Source organism: Colletotrichum destructivum, chromosome 9 (genome assembly GCF_034447905.1).
Source record: "Colletotrichum destructivum chromosome 9, complete sequence".
In the NCBI taxonomy this organism is placed as follows: domain Eukaryota; kingdom Fungi; phylum Ascomycota; class Sordariomycetes; order Glomerellales; family Glomerellaceae; genus Colletotrichum; species Colletotrichum destructivum.
In genome coordinates, this window is record NC_085904.1 from 1,324,842 (window position 1) to 1,351,866 (window position 27,025).

Genomic DNA, 27,025 nt, shown 5'->3' on the forward strand with positions numbered 1-27,025 from the left:
CAGCCGCCAAGGAGGAAAGAAAAATCGACAGCACGTGGTGGGCTGGTCCAGACTTGTGCTACAGCCATAAGAGATATGGTCCTCACGTTGCAGCTTTAATGATTGTGTAATTAAGAATAAAATGCGACTTTGGGGTCCCTTGAGCTTGAGTTGGCTGCTCGCCAGACCACAGACAACCCTGCCCTGATACATTTGGACAGCTCGTATCGACACTAAGCTTTTATCCATTCTCCTCCTACAAGCACTGATGATACCAAGGGTTCAGCACCGTACAGCTGCTTCCAGCCGCACACCTCGTTGGCCCCAAATGGTTCGAGCCTCCGCACTGTCCGTACTTAGTCTGCGTGGCCTCGGGCGCCGGAGGCGATGTTGTGGACGTGCTCCGCGACAAGGTGGTCAAGAAGCTAGTCGTGGAGCGGACCGTCGATGTGGCTGTCGACGGCGGAACCCAGACTGTAATGGTCTCGATCACGGTGTCAATGTTCGTGACCGTCACGACCTGGGTCGTCCAGCTGGACACGATAACCGTCACGGTGGAGCCTCTGGCCGAGGAAGATGACGGAGCTTGGGTTATCGAGGAGGATCGAGTCGAGATTTGGGTCACGTAGCTGGTGATAGTTGAGATGGTTCGAGATGAAGTTACTATTTTTCGTCTTAGTATCACCATGTCCAAGATAGCCCATCCGGCAGTTGGTAAACTTGAGTCCTACCTGTGGTAACACTTGTCGACGTCGTGGGTCGCGTACTACTACTAGCTCGAACCGCCGCAGCGCTCGAGAATAGGTTGACAAGGCCCGTGTAGGCCGGTTTCTTCTGAAGATTGCTGTTCCAGAGACAGGCATCCCCCTGACCAGGAAACGTTTGCGGAACCCAAGAATACTTGTGGACGAAATCAGCTCTCAGAACCCGCACGTCGCGAAGGGAGAGGTCTCACCTGGTCAGCAAAGTCCCACACCGTGATCCCGATGCACTTGGGCGTATCGAGGCACGCTTGCGCAACGGTCTGGTAGTCCCGACTCTGCTGTTGCCGGTCCGCATCGGATGCAGGGAGTCGCGGATGTCGGATGTCGAGCTCCGTGTATGCAACCTCGTCCACCAGGGCCGCGAATCCGGTCAGCACTGTCTTCAGGTTCGTCAAGCTCGGTGTCTGGCCCACGATGAAATGGGCTTGTAGACCGACACCGTCGACCCTCGCGCCGGCGGCCTTGATGCTGCGCACGATGTTGAGAGCTTCATTATACTTGGCGCCTGGGTTCTCAATGTTGTAGTCATTGTAGTACAGCTTCGCGTCCGGGTCAGCGGCGGCAGCGGCTTGGAAGGCGAGGGGGATGAAGTCTTTGCCGAGAGCGCGGTACATAGGGCTGTTGCGGTAGGTGCCGCTATCCTCGAGGGCTTCATTGACGACGTCCCAGGCATAGCACTGGCCTTTGTAGTGGCCGGCGACGTTCTGGATGTGGGTCTGGAGCACCCTTGTCATGGCGTCGCGTCCGTTGATGTTGTTTACTGCTGATTGTCAGCGGCCAACGGTGAATGGTTCAGATTCGTGACATACCCCAGCTGGGCAGCTGGCTATGCCACACAAGGGTATGGCAACGAAGGATCTGGCTGGCCTGTCGCGCTTTGTTGGTGACGGCATCGCCGTTGGCGTAGCTGAACTGGCCTTGGGAGCGTTCAGTGGAATCCCACTTCTGTCCGTTCGCTGGGGTAACTTGACCGAACTCATTCTTGTTCGAGGCGATGTTCATGTACGCCTGGTTGTTGAGCCCGGGGTTATCGACAGCTGTGCCAAAGTACTTGAAGCCTGCTGCAACAGCGAGCTGATTTAGTTGTGCGCTGACAGTAGCACATGCAACCAGAACGATCGTGAGAACACTGGTTAGGTGCATCGTGACAGTTGCTTGTGTTGCTCAAGCTTCGCAGAAGACTTCTGACGCACTTCCAAGAGCGCGGCTTCGGTGCGGCATCACGGGAGACATTTTAATAGTATTGTGTAGGACTGTTTGCGAGCCACCACATGGGATGACTTCAGGCAGAATGAACATTGTCCCGGCTGTGTTGATGACTTAATATGGAACAACAATGAGATGGTTGCATGGAGATAGAGCCTGAGATTGCGGACCATGGATTGGCATTGTGTTCCCTAGTTCTGATGAGGGGATGGCGTTCCGGTTGGATCTTAAGGCCTCAAGAGCATCGACATGATAGGACTGACGGGCTTCCTGAAGATTTGCAACACGCTCTTGTCCCAAGGAAGCCATTGCGAGAAGCGGAGTTGGAGAGGCAGATTGTGAGGTAGTCCCCCGTGCAGACTCAATCTGGCTAGATCCAGAATGTTGTTCCACTAACGTCTCGCTCTGCGAAGAGACTTGTACGTTTTGGCACACGACTCCAACCAAGCACTGTTTAGGCTGAATAAGACGCGAATGTTCGGTTCGGCTGTGAGGCTATTTGGCTCAATAGCCAAATCACATTCGCAACAATGTGATGATGCTTTCAAGGTGGGTCCAGTGGTCGTTTCTGAGTGCTTCTCTAAGGAACGGAAAACCAAAGAGCCTATGTAGGGTAAACTGTCGACTGCGTGACTCCGGTAAAGCTATCAAGCTTCTGATCGGGACGGGCAAGATGCTCTGTCAGCTCCGTAGAACCAAAGTGGACTGGCACCCGGATGATTTAAATACAGCAAGGCGTCCGGGACGCGCAGAAAGCCATGCGCTGAAAGCAGTTGGGCTGATTGGAGTCATTCAGACTAGCAACTTCGACTTGGCAGCGAGGCAAGCTACCTTGAAATGAATGCTGACCAAAGCTGGCCTGCCCTTGACTTTCCTGCAACTGTGCCCAGCAGCAGGGTGTAGCTGGCTCATGCTAATGGCGATCAGTGAAAGCCTCGATCCTCCAGCAACGTTCAACTCTGCCGGAGTACGCACATGCAGCCGTGCGTTCTTGAAAGAAGCCTCGTTCAAGGGACGCGGCTGGGGATCCATTAGAGGACCGGGTGGTTGCTCACCTCGAGGCCATCTCCCAACATTTGCTTTACGCGGCGTTACATTGTTTCGGTGCGCAATGCGATACAGCCCGTATTATCGTACGCGCTACAGATCGACTAATTCATTCCTTCTTCTACTGATCAATATGCCATGGAGCAAACACTGACGACATGCTTTCGCCTTGTTTTAATCCCCTCGTCCTTTCGCGTCATCCCTCATGATGTTTACCCGGAGGAACATGGAAGACAACGAGGGCCCAGAGGTAACAGCAGCCTTAGAGACAAACGAGGTCGAGAATGGAGTAGGAGAGAAATTGATGGAGACGGCGTGTGATCCTGGCTGTCGCTCGTCCGTCGCTCGTACTAGGCTCAATGGCCTGAGCATCTTTGCGTGCCCACCGGTGCCGGCATCTCAATGCAGGCCACAGAGGCCACGCATTCTGCTCGTCGTGAGGCGATATGACGATCGTCAAACTCGCGATATCCCTGCTATGTAGGAAAGCCTCGGTTTCGTTCGTGGAGGAGGTGACGCCAATTGGGCCTCGTGTTGCTGTCGTCCACTGTTTCGGAGCAGCCAAGGTGACGATGCAGCCCGGCCGATGAAATACGGCTGGAAATTGATCGTACACACCCACTTAGAATAGAAATGGACTGGACCGTTGTCGATTACTGTTCATCGGCAGTTTGAGGACCGACAGATCCGGAGGTGACGGCGTCGATCACGGCAGCCTTGGGTTTCCAACACTTCGGGACCAACACAGAAGAAACGGAAGGGTCCAGGGGTCGTCCGCATCGTTGAAGAACCCGAGATCCTAGTTATATAGAATCCCGGCTAGCAAGCGAGTGGGCGCCCCCCTTCTTTCCTTCCCCGCACGGCCGACTCGAAGCCGGAGGCGATGATCGCCGTGATCAGCGCACTTGGCCTCCAGTGACTATCATCCGCCTTACGCCCTTACCCTACCCACCAGGTCCATCTGTGAAAGGGACGAGCTCGAAAGCGCGCAGCACTATGCTGGGAAGCCACGAGGAGGAAGGCTCCATTCCAGCGTGTCCGGGCATAACAATGGGCGAGGAGGGACTGGGGGAAGGACCTGCAGAAACTGCAGTCTAGTCCCGTCACTGGATCTGGCAGCAGATGGACCCCGTCGTCGAGAAGTGACTGACGAATGGCAAGCACCCAACGCGCCGTTTAATGACGAGGATGAATGCGAAAACCGACGACACAATTTCGTGGATGGGTTGTTCCGACGCAATGTGCAATGTCCGAAGGTGATTCGTAGTGGCAGAGAGGTAGGATTACTGCGGGTGCGCGAGGCGGACCGTCATGGGGTTTGCCGCCGTCCGCCTCACTTTGCCCATCTCCTGCAGGCTCACCACCCTCGACTTGTTAGATGGAACATGCGTGCACACACGCACACGCACCCACGCGCGCGCGCGCGCACACACACACACACACACACACATACATCCAGAGGGATGGATGCATGGATGGATGGGTTCCCACCTCCTGATGAGCATCGACACAACAAGCGAGTATGTGTGGCGTTCGTCCTTGCATGCAGGCATTCCAAAGGCAGGTTCTGACGACTGAGAGCCCGAAGCGGTGAAGAAGCCGACAATAGCTGTGCCCTTTCGAGGCAAGTCACCAAAAGTGCTCTTCTTGTCTTTCTTATGGCCTTGGAAACTCGTAATCTCGACTCTTTGTTGCGGCGTGCGAGGATTGGCGATTGGCGCAGCCCCGGAGCATCGCGTAGGGGCAACCCGCCAGGATAAATACCGTCTCATTCCTCCTAATCGTCATAGCTTCTTGACAATTCGAGCCATTTTTGCCCTGAACCAGGTTCGCGTGAGGGCAGACAAATCGCATTTCCCATGTCCCAGCCGTTGCCATGTCTTCTTCAACAGAGATGAACAGGTACTGGATCCCCCGGTTGGACATCCACAAAAAGATCATCACTCAGGAACTTCCCTACTATCTCGGGCCCGATGCAACCGTCAGGCCGTACACAAACGAGGTGTGAAGAGCTCTCGTCCGAGGTGATTGAGAACACCTCTCACAACATCTACAGGGAGAAGATGGGTTTCTCATCACTACCCCAGGCCCTTGCCTGACCGACGTGAGCCTGCCATCCGGCTTCTGTCTCTGCAAAGGAGTATATGTCGCTGATCGTCTTCCTAGGAGCAAATCGACGACATTTGCAGAAAGTCCAAGGAGATTTGGGAGCGGCAGGCGGCCATACGAGCGCAAGAAGCGGACAAGCCACTCAAAAGGCCGCTGCACCAGCCGGTGGTGATATCTCGAGGGTCGAATGATTCGTCGCGGAGGAGACACGAAGCTCACCGAAGCCACGAGCGACACCGACGGTACGACGACAGGCGGCGTGAGTGAGCCGGAGCAGCTCCAAGCTTGGTAGCGCCGGCCATTGTGATCGAGATCTCTCAGATTGGGTCAGACATTTTCGGCTCTAAGCGTGAACACTAAAGGCGTTGCAGGCGGCCGGGTTGGCCCTTTGATGCATGTCGGGAGGGATTTGTGGGATTCGATGATTCGAGGCGTGCAGTGATGGAAGGTCGTGTTTCTCTGGTGAGGGGAAGCGTTTGAGTGGCCTCGTTGATGGCCGCAGCGGACAGTGGACCCAACAGAATAATCGTTATTTGACTGGCCGGGCAACAGAGGCGAGACTAAGCGGCAGAACAAAGATCTGTTTGATTGGGGATGGGCAGAACTATGTGCCGTGGAATCGTCCAGCAGCAGTCCGCCATCTGGCAAAGCTTTCGAGGAGGACCCAATGGTAACGACCGACCCTCCGGCGCGACCTTTCTCGCTCCTAATAGGTATGCGTATGCGAAAGTGTTGTGAGAGACGCGCAGCAAAAGTGCAGCGCCAGCGGGATGCGGCCAGCTAGTCTTTGCTCGACCAGATACCCAATTGTGCATATTTCTCAGTTCCCGAATAGACAAGATGCATTAGAATCGGACCAAGTTATCGTTGCAGGCGAACGGCATGCATTGTCCTAGGTTCTGTGCAAGAGACCCTTCCGTCGGGACGCCAAGGTCCGGGGCTGTACTATACTCCGAACGGGTCCATATCCGGCTTCGAGGATTGGATAGTGAATTCATCACCAGCCGGGAAAAATCAATCCTTATCGAAGTCCAGTAATTCGTGGTTTTGGCGCCGAATCGAACGGCCTGGAAGCAGCCTGGAAGCAGCCTGGCTGCGGTGATGAGCATGACGAGCATAATACGTTGGCTCTGGTCGACGCATGATCGGGTCAGGCGGCAGCTTTCCACAACAGGAAGTGGACTTTACCTCGTCGAGGGAGGCGGCCGCCGTGGGTTCGCCCTGACTCTCTCTCGGTCAGGTTGTTGCGAAGGAATTCTCGTATCGTTGAAGATCGAGAGGGCCGGCCGACCAGAGCACTAATGCTTGGATGGCTACTTTCTGTGGTCCGCGGGTCGTCCCTTTGGCCCGCGTCCCCGGAGGCGGCGGCGTGACATAGCCAACCACGTTCACCCACTCGCCTATTTGCGTTTGACTCGACTTCACAATGCCAAGCAGGAGCCGAATATCAACCAAAGCAATGGTGTTAGATTCCTTGGGGAACCCGTGCTCCAGTGTCAGCACCGCTGATTGTGTCAAGTATGAGGTGACGCTGAAACCACATTAGTCAACACCAGCCGCGGAAGGGATACGCATCGTACCAGCCTAAGAACCTGACTTTCTCACCTGGCGACTTTGACGACAGGTCTGAGAGAAGACACAGCTGTGAGGGAAGCGGACCTCTAGACATGGCGACAAGGCTGTTTAGCCTAGCAAGAGCCGTATGCTTTAATCGTCGTTTACAACGGAATGGATGATGCCTCATGCACCAGAGTCTTTAGTCATAGTTGGGTGATGATAACGCTCGTTTGACGGACATTGCCGGTTTGACTGATGGAGTGGGTTTGGCAGATATTGGACGAGGAAGTCCAGTTTACCCTTAACATGTCTTCCGAAGGTAGATACAGATAGAAGCTTCCACGAATACAGCAGCTGCCGGCGCTTGGAGGTTATGGCGCTAGACTGTTGTCGGCGATAAGATACCGTTCTTATCTGCTGACCATTTGGACTCCAAGTCACGCGGCTGTCTCACATGACCGGCTCAACCGCGGCTAAATGCGGCGGGCGATTGTTGCTGGGCAGAAGCGCCGTCATCGCCCGCCCACTAAACGACATCGCTAGCCAGTCGGGAGCTTGCATCATACTGCCTTGACTTCGTGACCCTATCTCTCAGCAATCAACTATCGACACCACGACCTCCTGACCTGAAGAGCCGCGAGCGTTCGTCGCACGACATTACGTCCCCGATAGCCGTATTTATCACTACGCTGACCCGGATCCGCGGCTCGTTGACGACGACAACGACGAAGGCGAGTGCCCGCTTGTTTCCCGTTTCGGTACCCCGCCATCAAACTTGGGCGAAGTGCCACGCAACCCAAGAATACGGCTGCCTTGGACCGACAGCTGCCTGCGCACAAACTCAAAACCGACTCGATCCCTCCCGATCCACTCGGTCTCAATAGTCAATACCCCTAAACCCTACAGCTCATATCATCATGTCTGGCGTCTGGGGCTGGTTCGGCGGCGGCGGCGGCGGCGCCAAGAAGAAGAATGACGCCAAGGACGCGATCCTTGGCCTCCGGGTCCAGCTCGATATGCTCCAGAAGCGAGAGAAGCATCTGCAAACGTTGATGGACGAGCAAGACGCTATCGCGCGGAAGAACGTCAGCACCAACAAGAATGGTAAGTCGTGTGAGCCGTATAGCGTTGGGGCGACCGGAGGCTGACGAGCCACCCTGATAGCCGCAAAGGCTGCCTTGCGCCGCAAGAAGGGCCATGAACACAGCCTCGAGCAGACAATCTCGCAAATCACGACACTCGAGTCCCAGATCAACGCTATCGAGTCGGCAAACATCAACCGGGAGACGCTCCTGGCGATGGAGAAGGCCGGCCAGGCCATGAAGGGCATCCACGGCAAGCTCACCGTCGACAAGGTGGACCAAACAATGTACGTGCTCGAATCCTGCGGCTTGCTCTGGGAGATGGCTGGAAAAAATGCTCACACGGCGGCAACAGGGAGGAACTTCGCGAACAGAATGCGCTCAGCGAGGAAATCGTCAACGCCATTACGACCGGCCAGACGGACGACATCCTCGACGAAGACTTGGACCAGGAGCTGGAAAACATGCAACAGGAGAGTTTGGACGAGCGAATGCTCAGCACTGGTTCGGTGCCGGTGTCGGACGCCGTCCATCGGATGCCGGCCGCAGCAAACGGAGAAAGTAAGGCATTCGTTCCCCGTTCTTCCCCCCTTTTCCTTTCTTTGGACATGCCAAGGCTCGGTAGCTAACAAATACGAATCAGTCAAAGGCAAGACACCCGTCGTCGAAGAGGACGAGGAGGAGGCCGAGCTCCGCAAGCTGCAGGCGGAGATGGCAATGTGAGAGGTCGCGGGCGTCATGAGACCCTGCGGCGACGGACGAGAACGAACGGCATAGCATTCTTTGGTTGGGATAAGACTTTCGGTGACTTGTACGGGATCGCGACACAAAGGTGTGGCTGATGCAAGACCAAGCCTCCCGGGAAAAGGAAAGTCGACTTTGCACGACATACACGCCTCAAACTCTGCACACGCTTGCTTGCATGCTTGCCTGCCTCCAACGGCGACATATCCGGAGCCGTCTTCGTCCACACATGTTTCTCGGCTATCTTGGTCCATTTTCCTCACACCTGTTCACTGGCGTTGGCGTTTTAGGGGTACGCGGGGGTGTCATTCGATGGAAGTTGATGGGAGTTTGACACGCTTTTTCTGGTTTGCTGGAGTGGCAGTTTTACAAGTCTCCGAGTTCTACCCGAGTGTCGTTTATTTTTTCTCTCTTCTTCTTTCATAGAACACCACATATTGAACATTGTTGAGGAACCATGAACGACCGCGCATGGGGATCATGTGCAGAATGCCGCGTTGGGCGCCGCCTTTCCTCCGGGATGGAGGAGTGTTCTTGTTATTTTATTTTTATTTTATTTTGGGGTTGGATAACGCGCCGGAGATGCAGCCGCACAGTAGCGGTGTCTGGGTCCGGCCGGTGAGCGAGTGAGGACGGTGGACGGCCCACATGATCGGGACCGGAACAGGACTGAGGAGCCAGTCAACGCTCACTTGTCTCGGCACACCGCCAGTCGCTTGAAACGACCGATCGTGGGCGTCCAGAAAGAAGCACGGTGACCTGATCTGGAAGTGCGTTCGATGGTGAGTGAGGTGGCGGGCGTGACTGTCGCGGAGGTCTCGGCTCGCTCGAGTCACGTCAAAAAGATTGGACCTCTTTGCTGTGTTGTACTGTTGTCCTTGCACTACTTAGCTGCTGTACGTAAACATAGGCACTCGATCTTTGAGGTTCAGTAAGCCAAGGTTCCTGTCATCTGGGCAGTTGTGTGGGCTCGATCGATCGTCAGGAGGAAAGCAAATGAGGCTTTCCAGCCTGATCAATGCAAACACCCAGAATCCACTACGACAGTGTGGGTGCATATCATGGATGGAGGGGTCTGAAAGTCAAGGCGGTTGGGCTTATCATAAAAGTGAACAGCAGTAATAAGACTTGCTGTTCACGTTGTTCAAGGACGTCCCCAGGCTGAGGAGGAAAGTGAAAGCCGCTGGGCGGCACGATAGGTACGACTGCGATGAAGAGATATTCGAGAAGTATTTCCTCTGGCGCTGCCAAAGCCGATTTGCTGCGAAACGGCAATGCCAGTACATGCGTCTTATCGGAACAGAGGGTCCACTTGCGCTGTTTATCAGGGCACGTAAGGACAGGCACAATTTCATAACAAGGCGCTAGAAGTCAGAAGGGGGGGGCCCTGAGTTGGGTGCCTTGTCGGATGTTCAAGCAGGGCGACGCAGGTGTTCAGCGGCTGCCCGCCTCATACTAATACCCTATGTAGTAGGTACCTAGATAAGTAGGTACCTTGGTAGTGAGATAACAACGCCTCCCAGCCTGCTGGCAACAGCGCCCAATGCTTCCTTCCTTCCAAGTTCCCGGCAGGAAAATGAAGCCATCTTCCCTGCCGAAAAGCTCGGGTCACCACCGCTGCCGCCGACGTGGGATTTTTCTTCCCTCATCCACCTCCCTCGGAAAAGATATGCATGGATGGCCCCTCCCCCAGCGCAACAAAACAGCAACTATTTACTGTGTGAGTTGAACTGGCCATCAGAGAGTCCACGACATCAACGGTCAGCCAGCCCCTCTCCCGCCCGACCTTGTTTCTGTACCTGGCGGATCTTACCACGTGCTCCTGGTAATATCACACAACACGCGCCGACCACGGCTTTGCGATGGCTTCGTCCACGTCCGACCACCACAACTCCACAACTTCCTCACATGACAGAGATCGGCCCAATGCCACACCAGCCATTTTGTTTGTTTGTCATTTCTCTCGGCGCCCAATCGCCGCTCAAGCAGTGTATGGCTCATTGAGTCCTCTCGTCCCGCCCCAGCGCGCGGACGCATGTCGTCAACCCAAATCGGGCTCACGCAGGGCATCACCAGTAACACCAAATACCACACCGGCTGCATCGCTGCACTGGGCGGTGGGCACTGCAAACCTGGCCGGGCCAGACGCCGCCAGACCGGCACAACGGAGCTACTGCATCTTCAAGACACCGTCGTCGGGAGGAGCCATGCCATCCCACCTCGCCACCACTGGCACCCATCGATCCGTCCGGCCCAACCTCCGCTAACCTCACCAGCAGACTGCAGTTGGCTGCATGTGTCAAACCTCACCAGCTTCCAGCCCAATCTCTCGCCCTCTGCCACTACCGCTGCTGTATCGGCGAGATACAACATACAGCAGCCGTTTTCGCGACATGTCTCCTTACTGACTTGGTCAAGGCTTGTGTTTCCATCCATTGATTCGCACTCGTCTTTTTCTCTAGTCTACCAATGATGTTCTCGCCGTCAACCTCTGTAAACGCAGCCCGAGTTGAAAACCGCTCGTTCGAGTGAGTCGCCGCCAGCCCAACCCCCACCACCACTCGTCTGTGGGCGCCACTGTCCACTACGGTCACATCCGCCCCTCCCGCCAGCAGTGGTCCTGCCCTCTGCTGCGTGGGTCTTCAGAGGCGAGCCTCAACCAGGCGAGCCACGTTGCACGTCGCTGACTGGGGGTTTAATGGCCGACGAGAAACAAACCGCACCTCCCACCCCGGCCGCTGACACACACTAAGCACCCGCCTGCTGTCGAAGTCCGCCTCTGGACTTCTGGCGGCTGGATGTCCCGCCGACACATGTCCTACGTCGCATACACAGCATTCACGAGCACAACCTTTCCCAACGCCGACTAACTGCATCGGGCGAGACCGCGGCTTCTCCCTTGTCCACCCTCCTCCTCGAACAACGGATGGCAGGATGGTTGGGGTTGCAGTACCCTCCCATGCGGCCCAGGAACCACTCTTCCGTCGGCAATCGCTTTCCTTGCGTCTTGACAAGTTGACAGGACCCATGAGGGTTTTTGCAAGGATTGACCTAGCTCCACTGGTCCGGCCCATCGACCTTCCTGGCCCCGATTGCCCGATGCGTGCGAGTTCGCCGTGCCAGACATCGGCGGCCAGCGCACACAGCCATTCTTACCACTGAATGGATGGATGCTTGACGATCGACACATCAAAATCCGTTTTCTTCCCCTTGTCGCGGGAGAAAACTGGAAAGTCTAGGCCTCTTCAAGCTAAGCATCTCACTGTAGAGTGTATGATCGAGTTCCAGCGACTACCGGCTCGTCATTGCTGAGGATAGTCTCCTGGTTATGACGCCTATTTTTACATTGCAATTGTGGCTTGAGCCCTTCCCTTCTCATTAGTCTTCCGTACCAATGTCCAACCGCCGTGTGTGAACGTCAAGCGACCTATTTCCACGGCGAAGTACTATAAACGGTACGACTAGAGAATGCGACACCTCTTCGAAACTACACATAAGATTAGACCATAAAAAGTAGAGCACATATCCCGAAAGAAATCACCGGCGTTTATGCCCGGCCTCATCGAGCTCGTCTCTTTGATTATGCGGGTTGGCGACTCGCTTCCAATCGAATCGTGGTTGGGCAGCCATCATCCCTCCACAACGTCTCCTTGTCCGTCCCATGGTCAACCTTCAAGTCTGCACCCTTCCTGTCTCGTCTTTCTCATCACATCATCCATCAAAGTCACCCAAGCTGTCGAGTCCCCAAAAGCCGCGCCCCCCCTCCCAAGTCCAACCCAAATGCGACGTGGCGCCAGTACTCCTCCCGCCTCACTCAAGCCAATGGCTCTCAGGCACGCATGACAGTGATCACTTGAACTCTAGAGACTGCCCGATTTTGTCTCCATTCGTGGAGACACCGTGGGGTAAGCCTGTGTCAGGGACCCCTTCCTCCCGCGCCTTGAACCCTGTCCGCTGGCCAGTGATGCTTGTGTTGTGTGGCGCCGCTGGGTAAGCTCCCCCCTGTTTATCGAGAGTCTACTTCGTCTCCCACAGCTCGGCCCAATCGTGCCCTCCTAGGTTTCTCGTGGTTCAAGGCGCATCTCGTCATTCTAGGTCCCTTATTTCCTAACTCTATCCTTCTTCAAGCCGAGACAAGAAACTTGCTGCTCCCTTGTCCATGCCATCAATTGAACTTTCCTCTATTGTTTACGCCATAACAATCGTCTCACAGGCGACGAGATACCATTCTGCACTTGCTTTTGTATCTTGCGATACCCGCTTGAGAAACTCGAACTTCTGCATCCAGTTTGGGCAGCGAATATCAACAGAATCCCCGAGAAACCCCCAGCAAGACAAGAAAACCGAAGCTCATTCTTGTGCCAAAGGCCATCGTCCCCGTGCGCCACAGACAATATCAGACCATCTACCCTGATTAGCATTGATCACCTGCTACGAGGCAAGGAACCCCCCAACCAACGGGTCCCGGAAGCATGAATTCGGAAGAGCCAGTCGATTACTGCCCTTACCGGCAGAACCTTGACTGGAGCCATGTCCAAACCCAAGACTTCTCCAACGTGAAATACTTCCAAGCCTCGGATTCCGAGTTGGAAAATGGTGAGTTGCCCACGTTGGTGAGCATTTGCATCTCACGAAATTTACGTCTGACTCAACCAAATCACAGACGGCGACGTATACGCGAATGGCGTGACGTATTCTTCACAACCGGCCCAGACCAGCGGCAAGAAGAGCAAGAAGAAGACCAAAAAAGACAAGAAGGCAGCACAATACACATACGACGAACCGCCATTTGCTCCCCCCGATATCCCCGCGCCAGAACCGTCTCAAGATACCGGCGTCGCCGAAGACGAGTGGCCAACGGCACCACCCCCTAAGAAGGACAAGAAGAAGAAAAAGAAGAGCAAGAAGGAAGAGACGGCTGCTGCCTCTCCTCCGCCCCCTCCACCCCTTCTGCCCGCAGAACCAGAGTCCGAACCCGAACTTGAGCCCGAGCTCGAGCCTGAGCCTACTAAGAAGGAAGAGACCGTTGTAGAGGAGAAGCCGACAGCTCCAGTCAAGGCGAAAGAGTCTTCGAAAAAGGACAAAAAGGACAAGAAAAAGGACAAGAAAAAGAAGAAAGACAAGAGTGGTAAAGGCAACGAGGCGGAGCCGGTCAAAAGCTCAAAATCGATACAGTCGCCGTCACCGCCGCTGGCCGAGGAGTTGAAGCTACCAAAGATGGAAGAACCGGCGGCACCGCCCCCAGAGGCGGTCGTGCTGGACACCAAGGACGATAGTCTTTCTGTCGAGCCCCCGGCCGAGTCAGCCCCAGCCGCTGACAGGGGTTTTAACAAGCCCAGCGACGAAAAGAAGCAGGAGGCGGACGCGCTGACTGCCGCCGCCGGAGCTGTTGCGGCCGTGAGCGTGGCGGCAACGGCAGCTGCGTTGGCCAACGCCGACAAAGATGCTGTTGAAACGCCCGCCGATGCACCGAGTGACGAAACAGAAGACTCTCCCCCGGGTGATGCCTTGGATTCCCCCTTCGACCAACCGGACACAACCCCCGAGGCAGCAGAACCCGAGCCCAAGGCTTCTGTTGAACAAATCCCTGAAGAAGAATCGACTCCTGAAGCAGGAGTAGAAAAAGATGCTGCCGAGGCTCAACCGAGCGACATAACGGTAACTGAGCCTGATCCCAAAGCCTCGGCGGACGGGCGGGCTGAACAGCCTGCGGATGAAGAGTCAGAAGATTCAACACCAGCCGAGCCAACTTCGGACATCAAGCCCGAAGAACCCGCACCCGCATCGGAAGCAGATGCGTCGCCGGAACTTTTGACAGAAGCTCCTCCTGGCGAAATCCTGGATGACTCCGCGTCCGCAGAGGCAGCTTCTGATGTTCTTGTCGAGGCCAAGGATGGAGTTCCGGCTTCCTCCGAAGAGCCGACACCGATCGAGTCTGCCGTCGTTGAACCTACGCCTGTCGCAGAGCCCCCGATCGATACCTCGACAGAATCCAAGCCAGAAAAGTTCGAAGAGTCTGCATCCGCCGAGGGGGGACCCGGCCAGGCACCGGATGACACTCCTGCCGAAGCCAAGCCTGACGACGCCGCGACAGCTGAAACTCAACCGGATGATCCTGTACCTTCAGAAGAGCAAATAACAGCTGAAGCCCCTGTAAACGCCAAGCCAGAAGACGATGCTTCCGCCGAGAAGCTGGTTGCCGAGATTGTAGTTGAGACGGCGGACGAAGATGTTGCGCCTGTATCAACGGAAGCGGAGACCTCGGCTGAAATTGCGCCCGCTGAGCCGGCTGCCGAGGCTCCGTATGATGCCAAGCCGGATGAATCCGCTATCACCGACGAGCCCACGAAAGATACCGCCGCCGACACCCCCGTCGAGATCAATGCAGGAGATGCTGCAGCGTCAGAAGATCTTATGGACGATGTTCCTTCTAATGCTCCAGCCGATGCTCCTGCCGATACTTCTACTTCTGTGGATTCTGAACCTCCAGCTCTTGAGAAAGCATCAGTCGAGACAGTCTCTGAAGCCACCGCACCTGAAGAGCCTGTGGTTGTGAAGGCAACTGAAGCTGGAGCGAGTGATACTCCTCTTGCAGAGACGCCACCGCCGGAGACTCCCACTGAGGTCAATGTTGAAGAAGTGGCTTCAGCCGAAGCTGAATCCTCGATCGAGTCTCCTGAAGACGTGAAGTCCGACGGGACAGCGTCGGCGGAGATCTCATCCGGCGAGCTGGTTTCGACCGCCGCAACATCAGCTGCATCAGAGGCTGCACTTGAAGCCACCGAGGAGGGGGCAGCCGATCCTAAGCCGGCAGAAGCCACAGTATCTATTGTAGAAGACACTCCAGTTGCTGTCGCTATCGTGGATTCGGCGCCAGGAGAAGCTGAGGCGACAGAAGCCGTAGTCGAAGATCCAGCTACAGAAGGCGACGTTACTCCTGTCGACGAGGCAAAAGCGGAGGACACTCCCAAGGACGATGCTCCTGGGCTGACAACCTCTGAGCCAGATGTGTCAGCCCCTGCTAAGAAGCAGTCAGAGGTGTCTGCAGACAATGATATGGAGCCTGAAGTGCCATCAGCAGCTGAACCAGAGGCTTCTCCTGCAACATTAGGAGAGCCACCCATAGTTGATCCTGCTGCCGAGCCACCCGTCGAGACTGACACTCCTGCCGAGGATACCGCTTCCACGGGCTTTGTTGAGTCAAACGAGGACGACACTGCTTCAGTCAAAAATATCGAAGCGGAAACCGAAGTAGATGTTCCCGAGGCAGTCGTCGACAAAGTCAAGCCTGAAGATTCCGCCGCTGTCTCAGAGCCAGTAGCACCAGAAGCTGCAGCCCCTACAACAGATGCGGAAACGCCAACTCCCCATGATGCTGACGAAAAGAACGAAGAGTCCGCTACCGTTGCTGAACCCGCTGACGGACTTGATACCGCAATGACCGCGGAGACTCCGCCGGCTAGTGAGCCAGCCAAGTCAGAGGACATTCCCACTGCCAGCGAAGCAAATGAGACACTTGTTGGAGCAGCCCCTGAACTTGAAGATGTCACTAAAGCCTCACCTCAAGTTGAAGAGACCGACGAGCAGGAGCCTGTTGAGGAAATCGAGCCCGAGACTGAAGCGGAGGCTCCCAACGAGTCTGAAGCCGGGCCTCCCGCGCCAGTTACAGCCGAAGCTGAGATCGACGCTCCCAAGGCCGCAGAAACAGAGTCACCGCCAGCAGCCGCCGCCGCCGCCGACGACGACGATACTCCTGAGCCAGCAGATCCCGATGTTGCCAAGACCAATGTTTCAGAGTCCAAGGAGGAGCCTATCGTCCCACAAGAACAGGAAACACCACCTGCGGCTGAGGTCGAACCGGATGTAGTCAAGGCAGAAGGCTCCCAAGCGACCAAAGAAGAGCCAGATGTTCCCAAGGAGGCCGAGACTGAAGCCACAGAAGATGCTGTTCCCGAATCAGACACTGCTCCAGCTGATGATGTCTCGCCCGAGCCCGTACAGGCTTCTGCCCCCGAAGCTGCGAACGAAGCCGAGTCTGTAGTTGCTGTAGATGTTGACGCCAAAGGATTGCCTGCAACGGAGCCCGCGGTGGAGGTCCAAGATTTCGAAAAGACGGCACCAGAGAGTCAAATTGAGGCCCCTAAAGAAGATGAGGCCGATGCCGAGGCTGTGACCGAAGTCGAAGCAGATGCTCCTCAGGTGTTTGAAGCTGAGCCCGCTGCCGAGCCTGCTGCTGAGCCCGCTGCCGAGCCTGCTGTCGAGCCTACCGCTGAGCTCGCCGCCGAGCCTGCTGCTGAGCCTGCTGTCAAGCCTACCGCTGAGCTCGCCGCCGAGCCTGCCGCCGAACCTGCAGCTGAACCTGCCGCTGCGGAGCCAGACCCCGGAGCCATTCCAGATGTAGGGGCCGAAACGACTAAGGACGAGTCCGATGCACCAAAGGAGGCCGAGACTGAATCCTCTGCACCGGAAGGAACCACAGCCCCGGAGCCTGATTTCGTAGAATCGTCTGCAGATTCAGTTGTCGCAGACGATATGGTTATCTCAACAGAAGGTATGGACGGTTACGGAATCATCAGTGACGGCAAAGAACTCAACTTCACAATGGAAATACTCTCCCCAAGGATCAAGGATACTAAGAAAGAGATAGAAACAGCAACTGAACTCGAAAAGACACCCGAAGAAGCCAATGTCGAAGAGTCAACCCCTGATCCGGCCACAGAGGAGTCCAGTACCGCCGCCGACGAAGAAGCCAAAGATGAGCCAGAAGCGGATGGGGAAACCCTTACTTCAGCACCCACAGATATAACTGAACCTGATGCGAGTCCCGATGAGGTTAAAGCTGAAGTTGCCGAGACCGATGTCATTGCCGAGCCACAGGAATCTGCCACAACTGCCGACGAAGCCAAAGAGCTCGAGAAGGAAGCCGCCGCCGAGACCCCCGCACCCGAGACTGCTTTCGCCCCCGAGGACATGAAGACCTCCGATCCCGAGCCAGAATCAGAGGTTGCCTTTGAGACCAAAGAAAAAGAATCAGAGCCAGTCACCGTAGCTCTGGACCCAAAGCCTGAGCCCGCCGCAGGAACGGTCACCGAACCGACACCAGAACCCAGGGACGCTGAGCCTAATGCGGATCCTGGCCTGGAAGCCAACGACCCCGAGCCAGAACCAGCATCTGACGGGCAACCCACGGAGCAATTGACTGAGTCAAAGGCGGAGCCCGAACCCCCGGCTGAGAACCCTGCTCCTGTTACGGAGGAACCTGAGGCGAAGGCTGAAGATCCTGAAGCAGAGCCAGCTTCAACTGCAGAGGCTATCGACACGGTTCTCGTGGCCGATGCCAAGGATACAGAACCGGAACCAGAGACAGAAGCTGCCTCGGATTCCAAAGAGCCCGAGACTGAGGTTCAGGCTGAGGCCGAGGCCGAAGCTAACGACCCTGAGCCGGAGCCTGAAGCATCAGGAACTGTTCCTGACGCCGAAGCTGCTGTGGAAGCTCAAGAGCCTATGGCAGAGGCCACGACTGAAGCTGAGGCCAATGAGCCTGAGCCTGAACCACCAGCAGATGCTCACGAAGCCGCAGCCGAGTTGCCTGAAGTGGTTCCCATTATTAAAGAGGCCAAAGAACTCGAGACTGATTCAATCCCCGAGTCGACGGAACCTGAACCTCAAGCTGCTCCTGAGACGAAGGAGGTCGAGCCTGCTCCTGAAGCCGAAGACTCTGGGCCCACTCCGGAGTCTAAAGATCCTGAGCCTGAGACCGAAGCGCTCGAGAAGGCAGATACGAAGGAACCAGAGACTGAGCCAGAGGCGACGGCAGAGGAGACAAAGACTGCTGAGGCAGAGTTGAACGCGGAGCCCAATGACCCGAAACCTGCTGCCGAGGTCGAAACAGCTCCGGAGAAGGAACCCGAGCCTGAAGCTGAGGCATCTCCTGAAACAGGCACTCAAGAATCTGAACCAGAATCTACACCAGCGGCAGACGCGGTCGAGCCTGCTGCTGCTGAGGCGAGGGATCCCGAGCCTGAGGTTGAGGCACCTCCTGCAACAGTTGTCAAAGAATCTGAACCAGAACCTACACCAGCGGTAGAGACGGTCGAAACTCAAGACCCTGAACCTGCCTCTGAAACTGCTATCGAAGAGGAAGCCATGGAGATGGGGCCGGAGGCAGTTTCTGCTGAGGAAGTTTCTCAACTAAACTCCGAGGGGCTCATTGCGGAAGCCGATATAGCTCCTGAAGCCAACGATGCCGCTCCCGAGCCCGAGGCTGCCCCCGACGCTGCCCCCGACGCAGAGACCAAAGAATCGGAGCCCCCTTCTTCAGATGTTGACATGGTTGAAGATACTCCCAACACTGAAACCCTAGAGGCAGAAGCCCTGGCACCTAACGAAGACGACAAAGAGTTAGTGTGTGCTCCCGAGGAAGCCATCGCAGATGAATCCAAAGATTCAGAGCCTCTGACCGAAACTTCCGACGAGCCAAAGGAAGCTAATGCCGAATCCGCCCCTCATGTTGTTCCTGAAGAGACCGTTCCCGAGGCTGCGGAAGCACTAGTTGATTCTCCTGCTTCAGTTGCGATGGCAGAACCCGTCCTGGAAGCCAAAGAGCTGGAGCCAGAGCCGGAGGCTGAGCCGGAGGCTGAGCCGGAGGCTGAGCCAACTGCCGAAGATACCAAGGAAGCAGAGCTTTCTGAAGGAGTTGCGGAGGCGGAAGAAGCTGCTGTAGTTGAGGAGACTTCGACACTAGAGCCTCCATCTGCCGAGGATTCAGCACCCACCGACCCAGCATCTGCTGAGCCAGAACCTACTGTCGCCCCTGAAGCTCCCACAGATCCAACACCCACTGATCCAGAAGCTTCCACTGAGCCAGAAGTGCCTGCTGTCCAGTCTGAAGCCCCAGTTGAGCCTCAACCACCGGCTGAGGCAGCGGCACCCGCAACGGAAGGGGAGCAAACAAGATCCCTTGATATCGATGAGAGCAAGGACACGGTAGGACCAATTGCCTCTGATGCGAGAGGTGCAGAGAAATCAGGTGAGAACTCCCTTCCTTCCCCTAATTCCGAATACCCGGATGGAGATATACGGGAGGGACAGGGTGGCCAAGACCCTGAAGTTCCGTACGAAAACGACCATGTCGACTGCCCGGAGTCGGAGACCCCAGCCCTCGCCGCGAACGACACACCAGATCCGGATTCCGAGGACCCTGCCGAAGGAGTTGAGGCGGCGCCGGTTCCCATTGATTCTGCCAAAGAGGATCCTCTCTCCGATCCGCACGCAGCAGAGGAAGATCCAACCCCTGCTGCTGTTGAAGAACCTGCCGCCGTCGAAGATCTCGTCATCGAGGAGTCTACTGCCGAAGAGCCTACTGCCGAAGATCCAACTGCCGAAGAGCCAACTGCTGAAGCGACTGAAGAGCAAGCGGTCGAAGAAGCTCCTATCGAAGAATCTGTCAAAGAGACTGTTACTGAGGATCCTGTCATCGAGGCGCCAGCTGAACCGACTGTTGAGGAGGCATCGCCTTCTGTTGATGACGGATCACCATCCCCTGAAGTGTCCCAGCCCGATGAACCGGAGGCGCCATCCCATGACACCACAGAAGCTGCTATGGAGGATATACCGGTTGAAGCATCTTGCATTGGCACGGCAGCTGAGGAGCTCATTTCCGACGACAACGCGCAAGATGAAGTCAACGACTCAACTTCTGAAGAGCCTCAAGCAGAGTCGTCGCTGGATGAGGAATCTGTACCGGCAGATACTTCACTAGAAGGACCATCACCAGCAGAAGATGAAGCGACAAAGGAAGCAGTATTCGAAGATCCCTCCGCAGTAGAAGCTCAAACCTCAGAGCCCGTGATTGAAGAGCCACCCGCCGAAGCACCTGTCTCGGAAGACGTCCCTGTAGACTCGTCTGCTCCTGATTCAGCCTCTGATGAGACAGCGGCTGACGAAGCTGCGACTGAGGAGGCTATCGCCGTTGAAGACCCTGCCGCTCCGGAGGTAGTTGTTGCTTCCGAAAACCATTCTGCGGAGACAATACCGGCGACGGCTGCTGAGGACAATCTTTCTCAGGAACCTCCTGAGGATGATGTCTCTGAGGATGCTGTGCCGGCTGAGACAATGGAGCAAGAAGAAGACGAACCTATGGCAAATTTGGCCAAACAAACGGAGGAGGATTTGGAGGCTGCACCTGATGCAGTGCCAGAAGATTCCGTGCCCGCAGAGACCGCTACAGACGAGGTCGCTTGCGAAGAACCAACGACAAGTGCGGCCGCTCCAGAAGACCCGATGGCATTGTCCGAGCCTATTTCTGAAGAACTGCCAACTGAGAGTCAGGCTCTGGAGAACACTGCCATAGATTCTGAACCTGCCGACTTCGTCGCCGAGTCTGTACTTGAAGGGTCTTCAGAGGTTGTTTCGGCCGCCCCTGAGGAGGCTAGTTCCGAAAATCTTTCCACGGTCGATGAGACAGCTCCTAAAAGCGCTATACAGACAGAGCCAACAGGCGAAGAGGTTGCAAAGGAGGCCGATCTCGAAGAACCAGCGCCAGCGGAAACCGTAGCCGAGATACTTTCAGAGAAAGCGCAGCCAGAAGAGCCTGCCAAAGAACTTTCGGCCGAAGGTGAATCGCCTCTTGAAGAGTTACCAGTAACACAGCCTGTCAACCCGGAAGCAACGTCAGAGGAAACCACCGTACATCCTGACACTGGTTCCAATGACAATGACACACTCGCTTTAGGAGCGACCGCCACCGGTGTTGCTGTTCTGGGGGGACTAGTTGCCGCCGACATTGCCAACGACTCGGTTGACGATGAAACTGCCAACGGTGCCCCCCGGTTTAGTGCCGCAGATGTTATCTCGCGACGAAGCTCATCGGATAAGTTGACGCAGACTCTTGAGATCGCTCTAACTCCTACAAGAGCCGCCACGGATGGCCAGAAAGACTTGGATGTGGATTCAAACTTCAGCCCCGTACAGAGAGAAGGCTTCTCGGACTCTGGAACGCAAACAGACAGCTCAGTCTGGGGCCTTCGGCCGTCCACGCCCGCCGTGGTTCTTCCCGAGCTTTCCATGTCGCCAGCGGCCAAGCAAAGAGCAAAGGTTCTGAGACGTCAGCGCAGGATGGCCATCAAGCAAGCCGAAGAGCTCGTGGCGACTGCTGTGATCTTCTATGCCACGGCGGAGGCTCTCCGCTCAAAGACAGGCCCTTTACCGGAGAACAGCGCCCAGATCATCAAGGCCATGCCTAGCTGGGAACAACCAGTCCAGATCAAACGGAAAAGGACCTTATTCTCGAGGGTTCTCCCCGGCCTTCTTTCCAGACGCAGGAGTACTACCACTACAGGAGCGGACAAACCCAGCAGAATTGATACTGACTGTTTTATAGAAAACAAGGATGCAGAGGCTCGCGAAAAACACAGGCGACGCCGCCACTCTTCCACTCACCACTCTTCATCGTACTCCAGTCGCAGCCGAGGCGAGGACGAAAGCAGGGACGGTAGCAGACGGCACTCGCAGCACTCACACCAGTCTAGCCGACGACACCGCACGGATAGCGAACGATCTCTCCGATCCGGCGACTCTGCCCCTCGTACCCCAACAGGACCACCAAAGCGACGAGACAGCGGGTTTTCTGAAAGCCCACAAACTGTGTCTCAGCGAAAGCATCGCAGCGAGCGTAGCGATCGCAGCGAGAGAACTGAGAGGAGCGAGCGTAGCAGTCGTACCGAGCGCACGCCTGAAGAGCAAGCTGCCCACGATCGCCGCAAGGAAGAGCGCAGGCTTGCGCGGGAGAAGGACAAGGAGCGCGAACGTGAAGCTGCCGAACGGGATCGAGACCGTGAACGGGACCGCGACCGCCAAAGGCGCCGTGATAGGGAGCGCCAGCGTGAACTAGACCATGAAGCCGAGGAAATGGAGCGATCGCGTCGCAAGGGCAAGGAGCCTGAAGTCATTACCAAGCCGGATGAGACCGGAGACCGCGGCCATCGCCGCTCACGCCGGCACAGTACCGCAGAGCACCATCGTCCGGAGCGTACCCTCAGCAAGAGAGAGCCCAGAGACCCATCACCGGAAAAGTCCAAGAAATTCTTCAGCGTCAGGAATCCAGAAGGTACGGTTGAAGCTAAAACTCTTCCCCGGGACCCTCCTCCTCCCCCAGCAGCCAAGGACGACATACCGACGGATGACGATGCAGGTCAACAACAAGAAGCAGCTGGTTCTCGTGGCATTCTCAAGCGATCCAGCACAACGCGCGATAAGCACAGCCATAGACACAGCCATACCCGTCGGTCCGAGGACGTGGGAAGGTCTAGCAAGTTGCAAAAGGCACGCGAGCAAGTTGCCGAAGAAGCATCGCGCCAGGCGACCGAGAAGCCCAGATCGAAGCATTCGGACGATTCCCGGAGACGCGCGCGCGAAGAGGAGAGAAGAAGGACAAGAGACGTCGAGAAGGATAGGGAGAGGGAGAGGGAGAAGGAGAAGGATAAGTCGAGCGGGATCAAGGGCATGTTCAAGCGGCTGTTCAACTGAATGTGCGTGTAATGTGTTTATGACGATGATTGTACGCGGATTGTAATGTGTTATGAAAACGGGATAGATTGTTTTATTTTGGATTTATGGTTTGGGTTAGGAGTTCGATCGGTGGGAATGGTTCCAGGATTGTCAACGGTGGCTCATCGTCTCCTGTGGCCATTTGCTGCATGATTAATGTGTTAAGAGTCTGAACACGCAATGCTCAATGAGATTTACGATCCAACTTCACAGGGAGCTGGCTACTTTTGAGTCGTACTCGGATCTTCGTACTAAAGGTTGAGATGTCTAGTTTGTACGAAGATAGGCTCGTGTGCCGGGCCAATCCACAAGACCTGGTTGTTTTCCAGCGTTGTTCAGCAGACGGAGCTCGGAACAGTTTTATTGAGTTGGTGGTAGACGCGTTTCGGACTGAAATGAAGCGAGACCATCCATAAGCGAGTTCGTCTGCTTTCTTTTGGAAGACGCCCAGGTGTCCGGGTTGTGGGTTTCCCGCCTCCAGCAGCGGCGGGCGTTCTCTCCCCGCTCGTGCAGTCGACATAGGTGTGCGTATTTTGCTCGCTGTCATGTCGCATTCAGAGTCCCTTATCTATGAATTAACAGGCCAATTACTTCCCAACGGAACCATCCGTCTGACTTTCGTATGTACATTCATTCATTTTGTGATGCATCGGCTGCATGATACCGTTTCCCGGGGGTTGACGCTAGCCACATCGGCCCGGGACGGGTTGTGGAGTACGGGTTGTGGGATCCCGGACCCGGACCTTGGCAACATCTCTACATCGCATGCGGAGCCCGTTCTCTTGCGTCTTTTCTCGTTGGGGCGATTTGGGGTTCAAACTGATAAATTGAGCCCAACTCTCGACCGAAACATTTCTGATTGACTTTCTCGAGCAGTTGTCTTTCCATCGTTCGGACGGTGTGGTTCCCCGGGGACTCCCGCCGGCTCCCGGGATGTGGGGATCACGACGTCCGCCGACCGACCCGGCCGCCTTATCTTTCGCTGCCTTCGCAGACGCGCCGGGCAGACGCCTTGCCACCCACCCTGTTCTTGCATAGTCTTCGGGAGTAAAAGGCTGATGGCTTACGGGCATTGTCGGCGCCGAGGTTCCTTCCGGGCACAATCACCGGTGAACCCCCAGGCAACAGTCGCTGTTCGCGATGGGAAAATTGTGCATGTAGCCCTTCGTTCATCCCCTGTCTGTGGAGAAGTCCGTCGGCCATGTCGACTTGACTCCCCCCCCCCCTTTTAGTTCCACGCGTCTCGACCATCAGCAGTTGCCGTTCGGCCGAAAGATGCCTGCTCGTCGCCGGAAGGGAAAAAAGAAGGAGCAAAAACTGACCCAGAGTTGTCTATGACGCGTAGAGTCTTGTCGAGCGGGCAGAAACACAAGCCGATTGCAGTCACGTAAACGTCCCAAGCTTGGCGTCACGCGAGGGGATTTGGTAGCCAGGTGCTACTGCACGATGATCTGTTTCGATCTCGGAAAAAGATCTGCTTTGGTTGTTTGTCTGCATTCGTTCGGAGTCCGCTCATCTGGTTTGTTAGTGATGTCTACGAGGATGCCTGGCAGGCTGATGTTCTGAAGCAGTGTTCCCCTGAAGGCCGGAGAACGGAGCTTGAGATGGTGCCCGTGTAAGTCCTGGTCGGCCCCGCTGTAACTGGGAGGGGGGAAAGTCTTTGTCGTCACTTTTTCGAAATCTACAGTACCTTGCAGATTTACATTGGGGCGAAAAGCAGTTTTGCAGATACTGCCAAGACCCCGAGCCGCAGCGAGCTGGCTGGTATACCACGAGTTTGTGTGTCGCCAATATTCTTCGCCGCCGAGTCCGTAGCGCCCGGAGTTAGTAACGAACTAGACGCTGCTGTTATCACGACGCTATCGGTCTAAATTTCGGGGTTGTATCTCTTGGCAATGTCCACTATTACGGGAAGAAGCAGATGTTTCTCTGCCCGTCCGCTTCGACGAGCGATGATGGTGGGGGCAAAAATGGCGGCCATCTGGATCTTATTCACGTCGGGGGTGGTTTCTCGTATGTGTTCTCGTGTCGATGGTGTGAACTTTGTAGACAGCGCCGAGTGGATCAGCGAAATAATCAAGTACTACGGTATCACCGGAACGGAGGTACGCGGGACATGAAGACCACAGAAGTCGGCGTCTAGTTGCTTGTATTGACTCTTGCGGCTAGTGCGGATGTTATCGCATAGTCATCTATGCATGGGGAAGGCGGAATTATCGCCAGAAATACGGTTTATAGCACAGCAAGCCCTCGGGCGACGTCTTTCTCCGAGACCGAATATCGGCGAGATCGTCGCCGGCGTACGGGACAGGAGGTCTTCCCTCGGGCAGCATTCGGCTCCGATACCCGACAAGTCAAGTCGGCGGTCCAGGCACCGGAGATGGGCGCGTGATCAGGTGGCTGCAAACCTTCCAGACAGAATTGCGACGGAAGGCATCGTGAGGTTTCTCAGATGTTCGGTTACAGGTAGATAGCCTCCTGACGCTAGGAAAGCAGAGTATAGCATTCGACGTCAGAAGCAACGGGGTGAAGCCTGTGCCTAGACTCTCATTGCCGAACATCGCCGTGGATTTTCGGTGTATAGCTCATGCATAAGATTGCCGGCGTAGTTTCCGAGTTGGCGAAGAGAAGAATACCGATATAGAACTTGGGAAAGACAAGTGACGATAGTGTGCATTCCCTCGTATTCTTCGGCAAACCGAGCTTTCTTCGCCAATCAGCATGTCTTCTATCGTCCAGTTGAAGAGGCCAACTTTCCTCAATCAGTATAGGGCTCAAATTCAATCTCGAAAGGATGGTAGATGCGGGAATTGGCGTTGATCAAATGCTCTGGTTGGTCTTTCGGTTCCTCCGGCATCTTCGGCAGCAGCTGACCAACGAGCACCGTGTACGGGAGATGGCCGTCAGCTGGAGTCTGAAGAGCCAAATTGTCATCGTTGAATGAAGTTTGCTTCGAAGAAATTCAAGAAGGGGTGAACTTGAGACATTGTAGATTACAAGATGGTGTTGTCAGTAACGTAACGACATGAGAGGCCATTCAGAAGGAAGAGGCGGCGGTAAATCTCCGGAAGACACCACTTTCAGAGCGAAGCACGGGTGGTAGTCGTCAGTGGGGGCCGAGAGTCTCTTAGATTAAGCTGCTCTTCATTTGTGATATCTTAAGGTGTAGTATCATTAGGGAAAAAATGTCAGAAGTTAATGTTGTCAGGAGCTAGGTAGTCTCTGGGAAAGTTACATTCGTCGTCGTCGTCGTCGTCGTCAAGATGGCGGCTCAGAGTGTCAGGGAGCCCCCTCCACCCGCCAGGGGATGGCGCCCCCCCCTGCAAACGCGGGAACCGGTATTTATCTAGCGCCGTGCACTGTCCGATCGTGCCTGGACAGGGGGCCTGCTCTGGCGGGTTCTAAAAGCGGTAGCGGCCAGAGATGAGGCTTGCGTGGCCAGCAAGCAGGGGGGCCATGCTTCCCTCTCTACCCTCCTCTCCACTGTTTCTCAATCACTGTTCTCTCTCCCACTCCGCACCATATCCATATGACTTACACGACACTAACACGCTACAGAATCCTTGCAAGCCACATACCCCCCTTTCCGACCCCGCAGAATCTCACTTTTCAGGTGCTGGTATCTCTGTGACTCCATATCCAGAGTGTATACGTGATCATGACAACCCTACCACCCCGCAGGGCATGAGGGATTATCTACACGTTCGCAATCGAACGCCTGAGCCCGCTGCTGCGGAGACTGACGGGAGCTTCTTCTGGTCAAGCATACTTCCCGCGGTTACAAGATCGTGACGAGATTGGAATCAGAGCCTAATCACCAGGAGGCAATGCCCCTTGCTGATCCGGCACGAACGGCCCCTCGCTCGCTTTCGCGTCGCATCACGCTCCCCTGGTAGTCGCAGGCTCGCAACAGACCCTCTTTGTTCCATCACCTCTTGTCCCACCATCCGTTGAGAGTTCCTGCGGGAGAGACCCGGAGTTCGACCGGCC

The 27,025-nt window shown here is 55.7% G+C and overlaps 5 protein-coding genes across 5 annotated transcripts; 3 read left to right on the forward strand and 2 right to left on the reverse strand.

Moving 5' to 3' along the window:
* Nucleotides 1–23: 23 nt before the first annotated feature.
* CDEST_13539 (Putative Cellulose-binding domain, fungal, glycoside hydrolase family 10 domain-containing protein) lies at nucleotides 24–4,312 on the reverse strand. The gene is made up of 4 exons (XM_062929695.1): nucleotides 1,553–4,312; nucleotides 935–1,503; nucleotides 711–879; nucleotides 24–642 (listed from the first exon to the last, which is right to left on the reverse strand). The coding sequence occupies exons 1-4, from the start codon at nucleotides 1,884–1,886 to the stop codon at nucleotides 236–238; spliced, it is 1,479 nt and encodes a 492-aa protein (XP_062785746.1). The 5' UTR covers nucleotides 1,887–4,312; the 3' UTR covers nucleotides 24–235.
* A 1-nt stretch (nucleotide 4,313) lies between these two features.
* On the forward strand, nucleotides 4,314–5,962 carry CDEST_13540 (uncharacterized protein). Its single transcript, XM_062929696.1, has 3 exons — nucleotides 4,314–4,998; nucleotides 5,053–5,100; nucleotides 5,163–5,962. The coding sequence occupies exons 1-3, from the start codon at nucleotides 4,873–4,875 to the stop codon at nucleotides 5,370–5,372; spliced, it is 384 nt and encodes a 127-aa protein (XP_062785747.1). The 5' UTR covers nucleotides 4,314–4,872; the 3' UTR covers nucleotides 5,373–5,962.
* Nucleotide 5,963: 1 nt separating this feature from the next.
* Nucleotides 5,964–6,971, reverse strand: CDEST_13541 (Putative nucleic acid-binding, CST complex subunit Ten1, fungal). The gene is made up of 2 exons (XM_062929697.1): nucleotides 6,686–6,971; nucleotides 5,964–6,636 (listed from the first exon to the last, which is right to left on the reverse strand). The coding sequence occupies exons 1-2, from the start codon at nucleotides 6,847–6,849 to the stop codon at nucleotides 6,342–6,344; spliced, it is 459 nt and encodes a 152-aa protein (XP_062785748.1). The 5' UTR covers nucleotides 6,850–6,971; the 3' UTR covers nucleotides 5,964–6,341.
* Nucleotides 6,972–7,227: 256 nt separating this feature from the next.
* Nucleotides 7,228–8,937, forward strand: CDEST_13542 (Putative Snf7 family protein). The gene is made up of 4 exons (XM_062929698.1): nucleotides 7,228–7,766; nucleotides 7,827–8,031; nucleotides 8,100–8,305; nucleotides 8,388–8,937. The coding sequence occupies exons 1-4, from the start codon at nucleotides 7,580–7,582 to the stop codon at nucleotides 8,465–8,467; spliced, it is 678 nt and encodes a 225-aa protein (XP_062785749.1). The 5' UTR covers nucleotides 7,228–7,579; the 3' UTR covers nucleotides 8,468–8,937.
* Nucleotides 8,938–12,411: 3,474 nt separating this feature from the next.
* CDEST_13543 (uncharacterized protein) lies at nucleotides 12,412–23,246 on the forward strand. Its single transcript, XM_062929699.1, has 4 exons — nucleotides 12,412–13,084; nucleotides 13,152–17,039; nucleotides 17,136–21,812; nucleotides 21,870–23,246. The coding sequence occupies exons 1-4, from the start codon at nucleotides 12,961–12,963 to the stop codon at nucleotides 23,012–23,014; spliced, it is 9,834 nt and encodes a 3,277-aa protein (XP_062785750.1). The 5' UTR covers nucleotides 12,412–12,960; the 3' UTR covers nucleotides 23,015–23,246.
* The last annotated feature ends 3,779 nt before the right edge of the window (nucleotides 23,247–27,025 follow it).

Excerpts from the sequence above, each read along its gene's own strand:
- CDEST_13540 (XM_062929696.1), top strand. The coding sequence starts at position 4,873 with ATGTCTTCTTCAACAGAGATGAACAGGTACTGGATCCCCCGGTTGGAC. Across the intron at positions 4,999-5,052 it reads TCAGGCCGTACACAAACGAG|GGAGAAGATGGGTTTCTCAT; the intron begins GTGTGAAGAGCT and ends CAACATCTACAG. Across the intron at positions 5,101-5,162 it reads CAGGCCCTTGCCTGACCGAC|GAGCAAATCGACGACATTTG; the intron begins GTGAGCCTGCCA and ends TCGTCTTCCTAG.
- CDEST_13543 (XM_062929699.1), top strand. The coding sequence starts at position 12,961 with ATGAATTCGGAAGAGCCAGTCGATTACTGCCCTTACCGGCAGAACCTT. Across the intron at positions 13,085-13,151 it reads GGATTCCGAGTTGGAAAATG|ACGGCGACGTATACGCGAAT; the intron begins GTGAGTTGCCCA and ends ACCAAATCACAG. Across the intron at positions 17,040-17,135 it reads TATGGTTATCTCAACAGAAG|AAACAGCAACTGAACTCGAA; the intron begins GTATGGACGGTT and ends AGAAAGAGATAG.
- CDEST_13542 (XM_062929698.1), top strand. The coding sequence starts at position 7,580 with ATGTCTGGCGTCTGGGGCTGGTTCGGCGGCGGCGGCGGCGGCGCCAAG. Across the intron at positions 7,767-7,826 it reads CGTCAGCACCAACAAGAATG|CCGCAAAGGCTGCCTTGCGC; the intron begins GTAAGTCGTGTG and ends CCACCCTGATAG. Across the intron at positions 8,306-8,387 it reads GGCCGCAGCAAACGGAGAAA|TCAAAGGCAAGACACCCGTC; the intron begins GTAAGGCATTCG and ends AATACGAATCAG.
- CDEST_13539 (XM_062929695.1), bottom strand. The coding sequence starts at position 1,886 with ATGCACCTAACCAGTGTTCTCACGATCGTTCTGGTTGCATGTGCTACT. Across the intron at positions 1,504-1,552 it reads TAGCCAGCTGCCCAGCTGGG|TAAACAACATCAACGGACGC; the intron begins GTATGTCACGAA and ends GACAATCAGCAG. Across the intron at positions 643-710 it reads GTCGACAAGTGTTACCACAG|TAACTTCATCTCGAACCATC; the intron begins GTAGGACTCAAG and ends GACGAAAAATAG.
- CDEST_13541 (XM_062929697.1), bottom strand. The coding sequence starts at position 6,849 with ATGAGGCATCATCCATTCCGTTGTAAACGACGATTAAAGCATACGGCT. Across the intron at positions 6,637-6,685 it reads AAAGTCAGGTTCTTAGGCTG|CGTCACCTCATACTTGACAC; the intron begins GTACGATGCGTA and ends ATGTGGTTTCAG.